Source organism: Passer montanus, unplaced genomic scaffold (assembly GCF_014805655.1).
Source record: "Passer montanus isolate IOZ18808 unplaced genomic scaffold, ASM1480565v1 scaffold131, whole genome shotgun sequence".
NCBI lineage: Eukaryota > Metazoa > Chordata > Aves > Passeriformes > Passeridae > Passer > Passer montanus.
In genome coordinates, this window is record NW_024359944.1 from 548031 (window position 1) to 564049 (window position 16019).

General features: G+C 53.4%; 1 protein-coding gene across 2 annotated transcripts in view; it reads right to left on the reverse strand.

The window, feature by feature from the left end:
- Positions 1-903: 903 nt before the first annotated feature.
- Positions 904-16019, reverse strand: part of TMEM121 (transmembrane protein 121) — a 35370-nt gene continuing 20254 nt past the window's right edge. The window contains exons 1-2 of one of the 2 annotated variants that reach the window (XM_039699318.1): positions 7250-8407; positions 904-3653 (exon numbers count right to left, since the gene is read on the reverse strand). In XM_039699318.1, the coding sequence (XP_039555252.1) occupies positions 2088-3026 (939 nt within the window). In that variant the 5' untranslated portion in view covers positions 3027-3653; positions 7250-8407 and the 3' untranslated portion in view covers positions 904-2087. Of the gene's footprint in view, positions 3654-7249; positions 8408-16019 lie in introns of those variants that run through there. The other variant, XM_039699317.1, reaches the window with a different exon arrangement.

A 16019-nucleotide genomic window follows, 5' to 3' on the forward strand; every position in this document is an offset into this window, starting at 1 on the left:
AGGTTTCCCTGAAGGTTCTGCTCTGCTCACTTCTGGGGAAGAACTATAAAACAAAGGCTCATAAATTAATTACCTAAAAGAGCAGCAGAATGTTATTAGATACTTGGGAGTTAATTGCACTGATGCTAATCACACGTATTTTAAAAGAACCAGCAGAGATGTAATATGTAATTCCACAGGTATTCCAGAATAATTTAGCAATTTAATTAATTTCTGCTAATACCTTTTAAAGCACCTGCCCACTTCCTCTCATGTTTCCTGAGGGAAAGGGGGAAGAAACTTTTCCACTTGGCTAAATCTGTTGCAAACTCACTTTTGTTGGCAAAGATATTGTTGTATTTCTCTGTGGATTTAATTAACATTAGAGTTATCCCTGGGTGACAGGGTGGCCAAGCAAGACTGCAATTGCCTGGTCCTAAAATTGGAAGTCTGGATCAGGGAAGGTTGAAATGTTTTGGACAGATTGTGATGGGCTGAGAAGATGGAAACTGAAATGATTTGTGGATTTAGGTCAAATTCAGTAAGCAGAGCCAGGGGAAAATGTGGAAGAGAAATGTAAACAGCACCAAGCATTTTATTCCATCTCCTCAAAATGCAACATTTTGTTTAGAAAAAGCAAAAATATCCTATTTCAGTATGTCTGAGATGCAGGTTTTCTGCTTGTGTCCTTGTGCCTCCCCCAGGGTCAGGCAGCTGAGACGCACCCAGCCCTGGGGCAGCATTGCAGCAGGAGAAATTATTTCTTTCCTTTCTGGGCCCACTGCTCAGTGAGTGCAGGGCACAGAACCCGGGGATGGCACTTGGGAGTCCAGGGAGGACAGAAGCAGAGACAAGCGATTTGGGCTGTATGAGAGCTGAGCCACACCCTCCACACGCTGGCAGAAAAGAGACCACCAGAAGCCATTGCTCTCATGGGGCTTTTATTGTCCGGCTGGCCCTCGCCTCCCACCCTGCTGCCCATGGCTGAGCCCCTCAGCACCACCCACACCTGCAGAGGAGACCCCAGCCCAGCTCCTCCCCAGGCCCAGCCACCTGCCTGGGGCAGCACATTCGTCCCGGCTCTTTTTTTGGGGTTTGGTGGGTTTTTTTGTTTCGGTTTTATTTTTTTTTCCTTTTTTAATATTTATTTTAAAAATATAGTAGCTGTGGAAAGCAGCCCTCTTTATAAATGCTTGATGCCAGAGTGAAATGCATCCTCGCCATCCTTGCTCCTAATCCCTCCTGGGTGCCCCTGCCTGCCAGCAGCAGTGCCAGGGGCTGGGGAGGCTGCTTGGCTGCTGCAGGCAGGGAGGCTCTCGATGGCAGGGAGAGAGAGAAAGAGGGACCCTTCTAAAAATAGAAATATTGTGCTGAGTCGTTTGGAGTGAATGAAATACATAAAACACCAGCATCAGATTAGCTCTAGCTCATAGATATTGCTCCCGGCAGAGTTGGTGCGGGGCGCTGGTGGAGGCTCAGACCTCCTCACCGGGGCCAGGGCAGCCACGCCAGCCCCGGCCCCCTCCCCACTGCAGGGCTCCCTGCTCTCGCCCACCTCGAGGACACTGGCCCACAGGGCAGCCTGAGAGCCCCCGGAGCCGATATAAATAGGAAACTGTAAACACAACCATTGGAGATAAGAGACATCTACGATCACAGGGTTTACTGCTTCAAACGCCCCGCCCTCCCCCCAATCCGCACCCCTTTGCCCTTGTCCCCACTCTGTATAAAGGTCTCCAGTAACAAAATCTTCGATCCAGGCTTGGAGTAAAGGTGAGGTGCTCAGGGAGTAAAAAGGGACATTGCAACCTTAGCAGTCTTTGCTCGGGAGGGGAGATGGTGGCAGGAAGGGGAGAGAGGGTCAGCTGGTTCAGGTCCTTTGCAAGTCCATTTGGTTTGTCTGGAGGACTCCTAGGGTTGTACCTGAGATGAAGACGTCTAGAGGACACTCCATAGCTCAATTAGAACGCTGTTGGTGTTTTTGTGCCTAGAAGAGCCCTCACTGCCGGGATTTGTCTGTCGTGCTTGCACCGGGCAGCAGGAAAGCAGCATCATCCCTCCTCCACTCAGCACGGGGCCATCTGAACCGACGCTGGGCTGGGGACCCCTCATGTGTCCAGGATCTCGCTGGTGGGCGACGGCTCGTGGGGGATGCCCTGTGCGCTGTGGATGGTCTGGTTGTGCGAGAGGGAGTTCTGCTGGAGCTCCAGGGCGATGGCGTTCTGCGGGAACTCCTTCACCTGCCGCTTGTACTCCAGGAAGGTGCACGCCTTGGTGGCGATCGCGATGATGTTCTTGCCGATAAAGATGGTGGAGACCCTGCTGTCCTGGAACAAGATCATGTTGATGGCCCGGATGAAGATGGTGACGATGTTGATGGTGACCAGGCTGAGGACGGGATAGAGCATCATTTTTTGCGGGGCAATGTGCTCCCCTTGCATACTGATCTCACTGAGGGACACGCAAGGCAGGATTAGGAGGAGTATGTAGCAGTAGAAGAACATGAGCCCCTCTGCCCAGATGGGCAGGCCGGTCCTGTGTGGCTCCCACAGGTTGGCCTGGATGTCCAAGATATCCAGCAGGTCGAGGGCCACCCAGAAGAGGCGTCCCCGCAAGTCCTCTTTCTTCCGAAAGGTCCGTATGTACTCCATGCTGTCCAAGGCCACCAGCACCAGGTAGAGCCCCGGCACACAGATGGAGAGCAGAAGGGTCAGAGCTTTCCTGGCCACCGTCTCCAGGTTCTTCTTGTCTGCTTTGTAATTCTGAAAGATGAAATACAGCTTGATCTCCAGCACGAAGATGTAGAGGAACCACAGGATCATGGCGTAGCCCCGCTTGGCCGTCTTCACCTCGGCGCCCACCCACACGGCCACGTAGCGCAGCACGATGAGGAAGCAGATGTCCCCCACCAGCACGATGATGCAGACGCCGATCTTGCGGGGCCCCTGGTTCTGCTCCACCAGGTAGGCGTCCATGAAGGCCATGCTGGTCATGATGACGATGGTGGTCAGGCAGACGTGGCGCTTGTCGGGCGGCGGCAGCACCATGGTGAGGCGGGCGGCCCTGCGTCCCTCGGCGCCGGCACTAGGGGAGCGGTCCCGCCGGCGCTGCGTGGGGGCACATCCGCGCCCGGCCCAGGCACCGAGCGCCGCTCTGTCCCCCGCTGCCACCCCAGGAAGGGGTGCCTGGAGGAGCAGTGGCTCGGCTGGCAGCCCCACTGTCCCAGGGCTTGGGGCTGCCCCTGCAGACCCCACGCCAGCCCTTCGCCCCTCAGGGGCTGTGCCCTGCAGGCACCGCGGCTCTGCCCCCAGCCCAGGGCTGGCTGAGCAGCCCAGCCCCAGGCACCCTCCGCCACCAGCAGCCAGGGCTCACGGGTGTGCAGGGCCTTCCGGAGGAATGTCCCTCCTCGGTGCTGGGTCCCCCATCGCTGTCAGGCTCTCCAGCAATCCTATAGCACTAAGACGCCTCCAGGCTCCAAGCCCAAATCCTGGTATAGATCCCCGGAAACACGGCAAGCAACTGGGCAGAAGGGGAGCTCTCCCTGTTCCCAGTGAGATCCCACGTTCCTCTGGGGTACTCCTGCTGTGTCCTCACAGGGAATCACTTTCACACCTATCCCCACAGGGCTGTGCTGGTGTCCTGCTGCTCCCAGCTGTACCTGCATCCCTCCATTCCTGCAAAAGATAGCAAAGAGCAAGCGTTAGGGTCCCTCTGTGAGCTGACCGTGGAATGGTGGCAGTGACAACCCCCACAGCTCCAGCACACCACGGAGTGAGCCGGGCTCCCACGAGGCACCATCCCACCACTGGGGCACCCACCACACACTGGGCCTGTGTGTGAGGGTGCAGGACAGCTTTCCTCTGAGCACAAACACAGCAACGGGCTGTCCTGCAGGGAAACGCAGCCTGCTGCCCTTCCATGGGCCCTGCCTGTCCAGAACTCAGCTTACTTCACAACCCTCTGCGCTTCTGCTGTTCCAGCAGCACCGACACAAACCTGGTGGGGACACACAGGTTCACAGCATTCCCAGCTCCAGGTGTCCCTGCTCCAGCAGGGACACAGACCCACAAAATACTGCAGAGGTCCCAGCCTAGACAGTTCTGCTTAACTACTGGGATTCTACCAGTTACTGAGCAGCTCTCAGGGTGGGGGGCACATCCCTCCTCCAGCGGGTGAGGTCAGGGCTGGCACATGGGGGACAGGCCAAAGCTGTCCCCAGGGTGTCGTGATGTCCCAGCAGCTTTCTGGACCAGTTCAGCTGCTTGTGGACAGAGCTCCTCCTCGTCATGCTGTCCTTGCCCCATTAATTTGTTAATGTTTTCTGTGCAGGGAATGCACTCCCAGAAATGAACAGGTAGGTCCCAGTGCATGCAAAAATGTCATTGAGCTGCTCACGTGGAGACAGACCACAATCACAGCTACAGAGGCTGAAGGGAAGAAGCCAAGCCCAAGGAGGTGTAAGCCATTAAAAACCTGCCCTACTTTGCTGCTGCTTATGTTTATAGGGCCTCATTTAAATAAAAGCTGGATTCTCTCCTGCTTCAGGGAGACAAGAAGAACAAAGAAGAGAAAGTGGGAAGCCAGATGAGTCAGAGCCAGCCCTGCCTTGTGCCTGAGTAGGTGGACAGCAGGGATGCGTGTACCTGTGCCCTGGTTTACGAAGGATGTGGTGCTCAGCAAACGTTAGCAAGGGACTTAAGGCTGCTGCTCCAGCCAAGACCCCCGGGATGCTCTTCTGAGTCTGCTGCCAGGAAGGAAAACTGGCACGTTAAAATAATTTCTCAAGCAGGAATTGCTCAGAAATAAACCAAAAGGATGTGGGAATTAATGAGAAATGCTGCATGGCACTTCCCAGGCAAGGCAGTCCCTGCAGCCCCACTCATCAGTGTGGCTCTGCAACAACTCAGAGCTGCTGTTTGGGGCTTCAATTTGTTCTTTCTCGAGGTTTCGGATAAAAATATACGGTCACTGCTGTAACTGCCTCAAAACTCATGCCAAGTTTTACAGAGGATTTATAGCCAAGGATAGATAATTCCCGATAAATTAGGTCTTTCAGGAGGGAATGGTGGCTTTTTTTTCCTCTCACCCTGTAAGTATTTATGCCTTCAAAAGACAGCAGTTATTTAAAGGGCACTGGGTTGCATCACAGCACGGTAAGGTTCAGAAGCAGCTTGCTTGTAAATCCTGCCCCTGTGCCCTGTGTCTGGGGAGCTGGGGGAAGGCACAGCTCTCTCCTTATGCCTACATGAAAACAGACAGAAAGCCCTTTCCTGCCTCCTGGTAAACACCCAGGGCACCGAAAGGTGTTAATTCGCAGCATTTACAGCAGTGGCTAACAGGTCTTTAACCACCGCTGCTGAGCAGATCGTTTTCAGCAAATAAAAAACAGGCTCAAATGGCAGATGCTTCCCCCGTGTCTGCTCCTGAAGGGCTCAGGGCAGCCCGGGCTGGGTTTGACAAACATTTGTGGTGGTGACCTTTCCTAGGGGAGGAAGGGACTGAGTCACAGGGCTCGGGGGCTGCTTCCTCCCCGGTCAAATCACGCACTGCCCAGGGTGAGCACCTCTCCTGCCTTTTCCAAATTGTTTCCAAGCACTTGCTGCAGTGTGAGCTCTTCTCCTGATTTTCCAAGAGCTGGTGTTTCCCCACCCCTCGCAGCCCTGGTGCTGTATGGAAATACGGAGTCCTTTGCAGATCCATGGAGCAGAGCTTGCCCATGTGAGTGATGCCTGACCAGCCTGTCAGGGAGGGGGCACATAAAACTCTCCTGGGAGAAGTATTGGAGAAAAGCAGGTCATTTTAAAAAAACATTACTTGGGAACTTTTAAATGGCTGCATTGGACAGTACATTCAGAAACTGCCTGAGAACTGTGCTGAGTAAACAAGACAATAACCATGCCAGACAGCCACAAGAGCACATCTGAGGCAAATATTTGTTTAGACAAGTAGTCACAAAACTTCCTTCCTGCAGGAATTCTTGTAAATAAAAGGCAGCCCACCTGAACACAATGAGTTTGGAGTGCCATAGATGTCAGTGAGCCAGGCTGGCAGCATCCTAGAGGAGGGATTTAACAGCTTTGGCATCCCTCTTGATGCCAGGACTCCCACAAGCAGGTGATGAAACAATGCTTCAGTTTTGGCAACTACAGGCCTTCTTACCAGGACAAAATTCTATCCCTAATTGCTTATTCTCCTCTACTTCTGCCCTACTCAAACAGCTCCATTACACTGGAGTGAGCAAATGACCTCAGTGACACTCAGTGTGTCACCAGCTGACAAGGCAGAGCCCAAGGCCAGCATCCAGCCCCACCAGTGAAGGCCAGCAGCAGGGAATGGGAATGGGGAGCAGCACCCCGTCCCCTCTCCATCTCTAGGGTGTGCCTGGGGACACCCCATTTCCCAGCCCAGCCTGCCCTTTCCCAGCTTCCCTGCAGGATGGGAGAGGCTTCAGTGGGAATGGAGGGGGCTGCTGACTTCCTGGAGAGACTCAGGGGTCCTGCAGATGGGTCCAAAGCCGGCTGGAGGGCAGGGTTTGCACTCTCACCGCTGCCCTGCTTCCTCTGGTGTTATGAATAGAAAGTTGTATTTTTTTGAGTTTCAGAGTTAAAAACAAGTCAGACCAGTCAGACCTCTTTGGTTTAGCTGCCAAAGAAAAGCTCCTCAATTACCCGTTAATGGCTGGTGATTAACTATTGTTTCCCTGATGCTGGCCACTTGCCAAGAAGACCCTCCAAGGTAAAGAGAATAGCAGTGACATCAGAGCCAGTATGCAGATGAGAAATGCATTGCGCCCCGAATTTTTACAGTTTTTACAAGAAAAACCCCTAAAATCACGAGCCAACAAGTGACCTAAGTGACGTCTAAGGATGGGAGCGTAGTCCCGTACCTGCTTAGACCCTTTTTGCTTCTCACCCTAACCTGAAAAGATACTGATTAAAGAGACACCCCGGGGTGTTAGACAAAAAGCGAGGAATCTGTGACTCTCCCGTGAGGACGGAATCCCCAGCTCTGCCTGCAGACCAGCGGACAAAGCTGCATCATCCTCCTCCTCCGTGCCACGCCTGGGAGCAGCGGCGGCGTGGGTGCGACCTGTCGGCTTCTCCCCACCTGAGCTGATTCTTCTTAATAAAGGCATTAAAAAGGAGAAAGATCTCCTGCCCATTTATTTCATCTGGCACCGAGGGAAAGGAGCAGCATTGGTGCAGCCAGCCCCTGCCCTATTCCTCTGGTGCCTCTGCTCTGTCTGAGAAGTTACTTCTTGGTCTTGCACCTCTTTTTCCCGGCTCTCCCAGACGCTATAAACACTCGTGGTCACCCAAGGACATGCGTTCACAGCCTTGCTCCACCAACAGCCCAGGCAGTCTGGAAGAAAACCAAACTCTGCTTTTGCCTGCGATGCCAGCGGCTAATTGCGGTGATTAATTACCGCTGGCTCTGCCCTTTCCGGCCGCCCATCACGGAGCCCTCCTCTGCTGCCCCTGCGCAGCCCCTCGCGGCACAGCAGCCGCGGATGCAGGATCCGCGCACCAAACCGCATCTCCCAGCCCGGGGAGCCGCAGCTGCAGACAGCCTGGGGGGCTCGTGGAGCCACCAGCAAAACATCGTCATTAATGCCAGCAGGCGCTTCCCAAAGCCCAGCTCTACCTGGCAAATTAATTTAAATTATTTATGTAATTTGGATCCTGTCTATTTTAAAAAAGGGAGTGAGACAGAAGTATACACAATGCGCTTCCCAGGTAATTAGGATGCTGCATTGCTTAAAGCTTCATTTGCACTTTAATTGCTTTGATTTATTCCAGTTTTCCCGAGTGTAAATCCAAAGCTCCCGCTCACTTGGCCCTTCAGCCCTCTGGAGAGCTGCTGCTCCACCAAGGCCTTCTCCCACCTGGCAGCACGGGCCCAGAGGAGGCGATGGGCACAACCAGCTCTGCTCGGGACTTCGGGGGCTGTGGCACAGCCACCAACGATGGCATCACTCCCTGGCAGTGGGCTGTGCTCCAGGGAGCTGCTGAACCACAGCCAGGTGCCCTGCTCATGGCAGAGGCCGGGGACAGGGGGCTGCTCTTCATTGCTTACAGCATTTGTGACTCCCTGAATCACCCGTGACTGTGCACCGCGTAAGGATGGGGCTCACAGGCAGGGCAAGCTCTGCGTTGACTAAGAAGAAACTCTAAATCAGCTGTCCCCGAGCCTCTGATGTTCCTGCTGCTGGTTCAGCCTCACTGACCTGAAGGCTGAGGTTTCACCTTGCCCACCCCTGGCAGTCCCTGGGGACCATTGGAGGGAAGGAGGGAAGGAGGATGCTCCTACCCTGAGGAACAGGGAAGGTCGCTGTGCCCTGCCTCCAGCGCCAGGCTCTCCAGTGCATCCTGTGAAGGAAATGAGATTGAGGAAGATTTTTCCGGACCCTGCCCACTAATTGTGCCTGAAGGAGGAAGCAGCCCACTTGCTAATGACTACAGATAATTTACTGTGTAGGCCCATCAAGAGATGGGGAAAGAGCTGCAAACTGTTCCTAGAACCTGCTCAAAATAAACAATACAATGTCAGACAAAACCAGTTCCTGCTTATACCAATGAGTGCATCAACTGTGCTCTCCTGCTGCAAACCCCCTCAGTCCCCACTGGGGTTCATTTCAGCCCCTTTCCCAAAAACAAACACAAGCAGAAGGCACCAGAACTGTTGCCTGAATAGGAAAAAAAAAAACCTACCCTGGCAATCACATCACTCTGGTGATGAGGTGGGGAAATGCTGCTTGCCCAAAGCAGAACCCTGCACTTGGATGGATGGATGGATGGATGGATGGATGGATGGATGGATGGATGGATGGATGGACGGAAGCCTTTTTGTTCCCAGTTTGGTCCCCCACAGCCATCCTAGTCAGGGCTCTCCTGCTGACACAGGCAGCTGCAGCTGCTGGGAACATCTCCCCATTCACAACCACACTGAGTTTGATGATGTTTGACAGACATGTCAAAAAAAAAAAAAGTGCCCTTTTAGATGTTTTGGGTGTTTAAAAATAGTTAAAGGTAAATGATTAATTTTGACTTGTACCTAAATTGTGAAATTATAATACTACATTTTGACTCTACCAAAACAATTTACCATTTGTCCCAGCAAAGTGCTTCTGCAGAGGAATTTCTTGGCATTTCCAAGTTGGGTGCATTTTCAAGATTTTGATCTAATCTGGACCAAACCCCAGATATAAAAGCATCTAAATCCCCCACGGTTCATTGGTTTCTTGCCAAAAAGGGCACATTTGGCTAACATCTGTCTGCATGTATGTTTGCCACAGTGAGAGATGACATGGAGTTCAGAGGAGTGCAGGTTCTGCTCACAGAGCTATCCCCACCCTCCTGTCCCTGCTGCTGCCTCCTTGCACTCTTTATCACTCTTCAGTGGAGCTTTGCCCACTGGTCCTGGGGCATTTCCCTCTCTGCTGCCTCGGGAGTTGTGGGCTGGCTGCTCCTCTGCCAAATCATCAGCATTTTCCCTGAACCGCTGCCCTCCCAGTGCCAGTGCTCCTGCAAACGCAGGACTTGCCCCTGCTGGGGGAATTTGACCCAACTAAGCTCTCTTTTTGGTTTGTTGGTTTCGATTTTTTTTGTTTTCCAGGCTTCCCCTCCCCCTTTTTTGGAGATGCTGTTGGATTTTACAAGTTTCCTCCAGCATGCTCCCAGCTCACCCCGAAGGGAGCTGTCTGCAGCTATAACCAACACACTTATCATCCTGTCCCTGCCTTGGAAACTGTTTGGCTTTCCTCTGAAGGACCTGTGCCAACCTTGGGCTGGGAACAAAAGTACTTCCTACCCCAGGCACGGCAGGGCTGAGAGTGCACCTGCAACTCACAGTTGAATAAATCACCTCACTAAAATCCAGCAGCACACCACCAGCTCTGACCTCTGCTGGTGCCCTCCTGGAGAGAGAAGTGGTCAACAAGTTTCACCTACACACAAAGACCATAGCTTGGATTTTTCCCGTGCCATCAGCAGGCATCAATGCAAACACCAGGAGCACAAAGCTTGGATCCGATTTCAGTAGCCTGAGGATGTACTTTTGTGTGTGACTCACAACCATGTCCTCAAATAACCTCACACTGTCAGTGCTGGGGGAAAGGAAATCATGGAGCCAGAGCAGAGTCCTCACACAGATGCTTTCCCCCACTGCCAGCTGGAAATCCCTACAGATGGAGGATGGAAAGCTTCCTGCTCTTGCTCATCCTTGTCCTCGCTCTCCTGGGTGCTGGCAGAGAGTACAAACTTGCCTGAGTGCTGCTCCCAGCATCCTCACCCAATCCACTAGGTGCCTGAGAGCAGGTGGGAGAGGGAATCAGCTAATTAAAATAAAATGAAAACGGGAGTGTGAAGCTATAAATAGGAGAGTGTTGGGACTTTCCTGGTGTTAAAAAAACCCTTGTGGGGAAGGAGATGCTGGAAGCTCTGGGGCAGGACTCTGGAGATCTACCAGGGAAGATGCAGCTGAGATCTGCTGGCACCTCCTGCCTGTGTGAGAGGAATGACTCTGCACTATGGGCTGGAAGGATCAGGGCTGGCTTGCAGGCTCCGGTAGGGACCTGAGCAGAGTCACCTGCTGGTTCCTCTGGCCTGGGCCACGCTGGCTGTCAGACTTGAGGCAGCAGGAGAGGGTCCTCTCCTCTCCCTCTCCCACACAAGGAAAGGCTGTGGGTGAAAGTGCCTGATGCAAGGAAAGCAGGGCAAGCTGCAAAGGGGAGAGCTGGGAGGACAAGGAGCTCTGACTCCCAAACCACAATCCTGGAGACCTCTGCCCTACTTGATGGTGAAGGCACTGAGGACTTTCTGCACTCAAATAGCTGTGGGGAGGTGCTGCTCCAGCACCTGTGCTAGGGTGGCAGGCAGCAAGAATGGCTGTAGTGTCCTGCTCTCACAAGAACTCTTATTCCCCTCGAGGCCCCAGGCAAGCAGAGGGCCTGGGTGCTGGAGGAGGGGAGGTGGCTTCAGCACCACAGAGCTGGGGACGTGCCTCTGGAGGCCAATCAGCTGCCACACAAAGCAAGTGGCATCTCTGCCCTCGCTGGGAGTGGCGTCCAGCTTGTCCCTGCTGCCAGGCAGTGGTGGCACAGAAACAACTCTGCCCCTGTTATTCCCTCTGCCCCCAGCACAGGGTGAGTGGAGGTGGGATGAGCTCAGCAGGCTGCTGCTGCTGCTGCTGCCACCAGTCTGGCCTTTGATTAAGAGTGATTGTTCTTCTCTTAATTAACAGGAGGCAGCTGTTGGCTGTTCTGGTGGAATGGAGAAGCAGAGCCCAGAAGCTGTGATAAAAGGAGATTGTGTCTGCTGGCTCCCACTGAGCCTGGCACAGCCATCCTCTGGCCAGCCACACACCTGGGCTGTGGGACATGTCACTGCGAGGGACTCAGCACTGCCATGAGCAGCAGATATGGGGCAGCCAGATAGTCCCTGGGGTGATTTTGCTGCTCTCTGTCCTCCCAGGCCACCCTGAGGTGGAACTGCTGGTGATGCCTGCCTGGTTCCCACAGGGTTATTTCCCAGTCTGCCCCTCAGAGACCTTCCTGAGGCAGAGCCTCTCCTGTGACAACAGGTCTCGTCCTCTGGTGACATGTGGCACTCTGCTGCTCCCCAGGTTTAAGGCAGCCATCTGCCCTGGGAGCAGGCATGCTGTGCTCAGCCTGTCATACTGACAGCTGAGCCAGCTGCCCCAGAGATGAGGAGGCATCTCAGCTTCTTTTGCTCCCCAGGGCAGTGACTCCTGAGCAGAAGCAGGGTGTGTCCCAGTAAAAGCTCCACCATTAACATCATGCCATTTTCCTGAGTGGAAAGCTCACTTCAAACCTTTGTAATGCAGGAACAGCACACGAGACAGAAGTGATGGGTAGCTTGTAAAATCAAGGGACCTTTGCCTTGCCATACAACTGCTGAATTTATTCTGGCAAGGCTGGTCCAGTGTTAATTATCATGAGAGCAGCTCGATGCCGGTTGTCAGGCAGCCTTAGCAGCTTGAGAACTCCTGGTGCTGCACCCCCAGCAGACAGCTGTGAACCTGTTTGAAACCACAGCTGGGGCTGGTGGTGCCACAGGCTGGAGATAGGCCTCCGTGCGTCCTGCTCTGCATGTGTTCTCCATCATGAGCCATGCCAGTGCCAGCTCCTTCTGGGACAGGCGCTCTGGCACTAAGCTCGAGGTCACCTCCTCATCCTGCCCATGCCTCAGCCTCTGGGATGGGGCAGTGCTGGCATCTGCTGCTCTGCCATCACCTGGGAGATGACACTGCACCCATCTGACACAGTGCAAGAAAAATAATGGCAGCCCTGAGGTCACCAGGAAGACACTTCTCTTCCTCTGGTTTCTAGCCTTCTCTCTACCAGCCATCTAATAAATCTAATAAAATCTGTCTTGTTGATGTCTAATTCAATTCCAGCACCCAGAGACCAGGCTCCTTATATCACTCACAAACCTAACCAGTTCCCTCCTGGCATATGAGCCAGGCCAAGGGGCTGCTGCAGGCTACTCCAGAAGAGAGCAATTACCTGGGGTCAGGACTCACTCTCCCAATCAATTATATGTTTATGGGTTTTCCTTGGTTCACACCTAATTGAACTTTTAGGTGCTTGGACTCCATGGTCAGAGGCAGCTGGTGACTTCTAGGCTGAAGTCTGGGAACTAAATGAGGTGCCTTGAGTGTCACCTCAAAGGAAAGTCACCACAGCCCGCCCTGTTCATAGCTGGGAGCCAGGCAGGAGTGGTGCTGGGAGCTGCCACAGCCCCTGGCACCTGTGCCAGCCAGCAGGCAGCAGGAAGGGGCTGGGGTGGCTGAGACAAGCATGACCTGGGGGATTTGAAGTAATAACTTGTGTGTTCCAGATTCCCTCTCCTTTACATCCATCCCCAGCCAGGTGGGGATGATTCCGCCAGAGCAGCCCAGACCAGCCAGGGCTGAGCCATGGGTCAGACAGCACCCAGAGGTGAGTGCTGCTTCTTGGGACTAAGGCTTTTGTTTGCACTAAGTTGGCTTTTCAGGCTTTCCTTGCTAATGAAATTCTTTCCCCCTTCAAACAAACCAGGAGCAGGGGCCATGCCCGAGGTGTGGGAAGCTCCCAGACTCCTCGTGGCCAGGCCCTGGTGAGGAGGGAGCTCAGCGTGGAGGCAGCAGGGAAGCTGGGAGATGGGCTCCCCACCCCAGAGCAGGGCAGCTCCTGTCCCCCAGCACGATGTGACAGGGGGATGTGACAGTTTGCTGTGCTGGAGCTTTCTGCCAAAGAGATCACATATTTACGGCTGCCCTCTCCAGCTTCCCGTTTCAAGCCACAGTGACTTATTTGTTACAAATTTACATGCATGCTTAAAGACATCTTTATGTTCCTCCTAAGTATAAAAGGTATATTTCTCCATGTAGCATTTTGCCAGTCAGAATCAGCCACCCCATCTAGTATGTGACTGCGTTTGTGCCCGGCTTCAGTGCTCATTTTCCTCTTGGTAATGATTATCATTATATGAAGAAAAATGGGTCATTTACAGCGGTTTCTCCCCAAATAAAAGGCTGTGGGATACAGGATATCATTAAAATTCTAAACCTGACTTCCAACCTCAAAAGCAGGCTCTTGCTATTCGGGTCTCTCTGTGGAGGGAGGGAGGAGGGGAGGTGGGGAGAGGGCGTGTGATGAATGTGCTTTGGCCATGAAATCTCTGCCTGCCATGTGCACTGGCATCGAGGCCCCGGGGCTGAGGTTATCTCTGCTGCTCACACACGGGCTCCCTGGCTGGCCCTGGGGGCCACAGGCTGCCTCCCAGTCTCTCCAAGCTTTCTCCTGGCCGGCACAGCCCCAGGGCTCCCACTGCAGCCACGCTGTGTGTGGGACGGTACAGCCAGAGCTGGAGTTAATTCCTGCCATAAAAAGAGCAATTTAGCTCCTGCCAGAAGGAGGTGGCTGGGTGAGGTCCCCTGCAGAAGGGGAGGCTGGCAAGCACAAAAGCTGGTGCTTGCACAAGGGAGAAAGCAGGATGAAGTGCTCAGACACAGCAGCCCTTGCCCTGCCCTCACCCACTGCTAGGGCTGAAACCACCCCTGTGAGAGTGTCACTGCTGTCCCACGGGCCAGCTGGCCAGGACCTGCCCCCAGCCCCTCCAACAGCCCTGTCCCCACAGCTGCAGCTGCCTGGGGGTGGAGGACATGCTCCCCCAAGGACTCTGCCCATCTCCTCAGCCCGAGATCCAGGCTCCCAGCACCAGGGTCCCCGCCAGGCTTGGGGCTGACTCCTTCCCTCCTCGTTCCTGGTGACAGGAACATGTGCCCTGCCCGCATTCAGTGCTGGCTTTGGATGTGGGAGCAGATCTCCCACCTCCTGGCGTTCTCTATCCCTGCTCCCAGCATGCTGCTCCCCAGAGGCTCATTTCCATCTCCTGGCATCCCCAGAAGGGGCTTCACGGGGAATGTTTTGCTTGGAAAGGCTGTGCAACTCCTGTGCAAGCCTGAAATTGCTGTGTACAGGGCTGTAAGGCAAAGCTAATCCATTTTGCAGCTTAGCCAGCTGCTGAAAGATGCTGTTTAAGAGAGAGGAGCTGCTAACTGTTTTCCTCCCCTCCACGAAATGGGAGGGACAAGGGATATTCAGACGATGAGAGATGGAGACTGACCCAAAATGGCTAATTTAGAAGCAACTTTTAAAAAATGAGACTTGCCCTGAATTGTTAATTTTTGAAGTCATTCTTTTCTAAACGTGCTCAGAAAGGACTAATTTTTCATTCTCTTTCCCAACATTTTAAATCAAAGTGTGCATGAGAAGCTCTATTGCTGCTGATCCCAGCCAAGCAAGCAGGCCATGGTTAATGCCCAGCCTCATCCTGGCACCTGGGAACATCCACCCAGCCCATGTCAGTGAGGGCATCCCCCAGCTCCAGGTCACAGCCATGGGGCTGTGAGTGTGCATCACAGGTGGGATTTGGGGTGTCCCCAGGGCAGGACAGAGAGCATCTCTCCTCCTTGGCAGAGGTTAGGGGTGTCAGAATGACAAGTTAGTTTTGGTCTGGCAGACAGGCTGAAAATCCAATATAAATTATTTCTGTTTGGCAGTCATTTAATTATTTTCACTTGGGGTTTTGAGCAAAATAAAACAACCACAGAGTGGCTAGGAACAATCCTGGGATGCTTTGTTCAGCCTCAGAAATATTTCCTTTCTCTCTGGGGTCATTCCCTCCTCCTTCCCTCCCCTCTGCTGACAACTTTAGATTGCACTTGAAGTAGCAGATGGCTTGGACTTTTCAGGAACAATGAATGTGATTTGCTAGAAAACATAGATCCAGGGGAAGAGGATTCAAACCTCACTCCCAACTGATGCCAAACAAAGGGAAGAGCAATAAAACGCCTTTCTATCCACTAATGGCCACAAAGTCATCACACATATTCTCCCTCAATGGGAGGGAATCTCTTGCCTGGGAAAGGGGGATAAAATGTGGAGTGGAGCAGACATTTCCCAGTTTTCCAGAGAGAACATGAAATGTGGTAAATGGCAGGTGTTTCTCACACAAAGAAAACTGGTGTTTGCAGAGCATCCCTCGTGTACAAAACAGGCCGTGCTGAATCCCAGCTAAGGAAGTGGTGAGATTTGGGGAGGCTGGTGGAGACGGGGGGCTGTGGCAGCCAGGGCCACTGCTGGGCTGGCAAAAAACCCACCTGGCTGCAGAGGCACGGTGAGTGCAGCTGCAATCAGCTGCTGTTTTCATTTGCATTCTAAAAGTGCTTCTGGAAGCCCTCCCTAAGCACCATGCCAACAACTTGCACTGATTTTTGCACCACCATTTTCCCTCTCCCACCTTTGCTCAACCTCAGCCTTTCCCACCCTCTGGCTGGGACCACAGCGCTCTCCCATGGGATCCCCCGTGGCCTCGTTAGGCACCAACCATTTCTCATCAGGATTCCTGGAAGCCCAGGTCCCCCTGGAAGCATGTGAGACCCGGGGGATCCTCCACCACTCCTCCAGGGGGACTCCTCTGCCGTGTCCCCGTGCATTACAGCTCTTCTCTGTACTTATAGATTTGCCTCAAGTA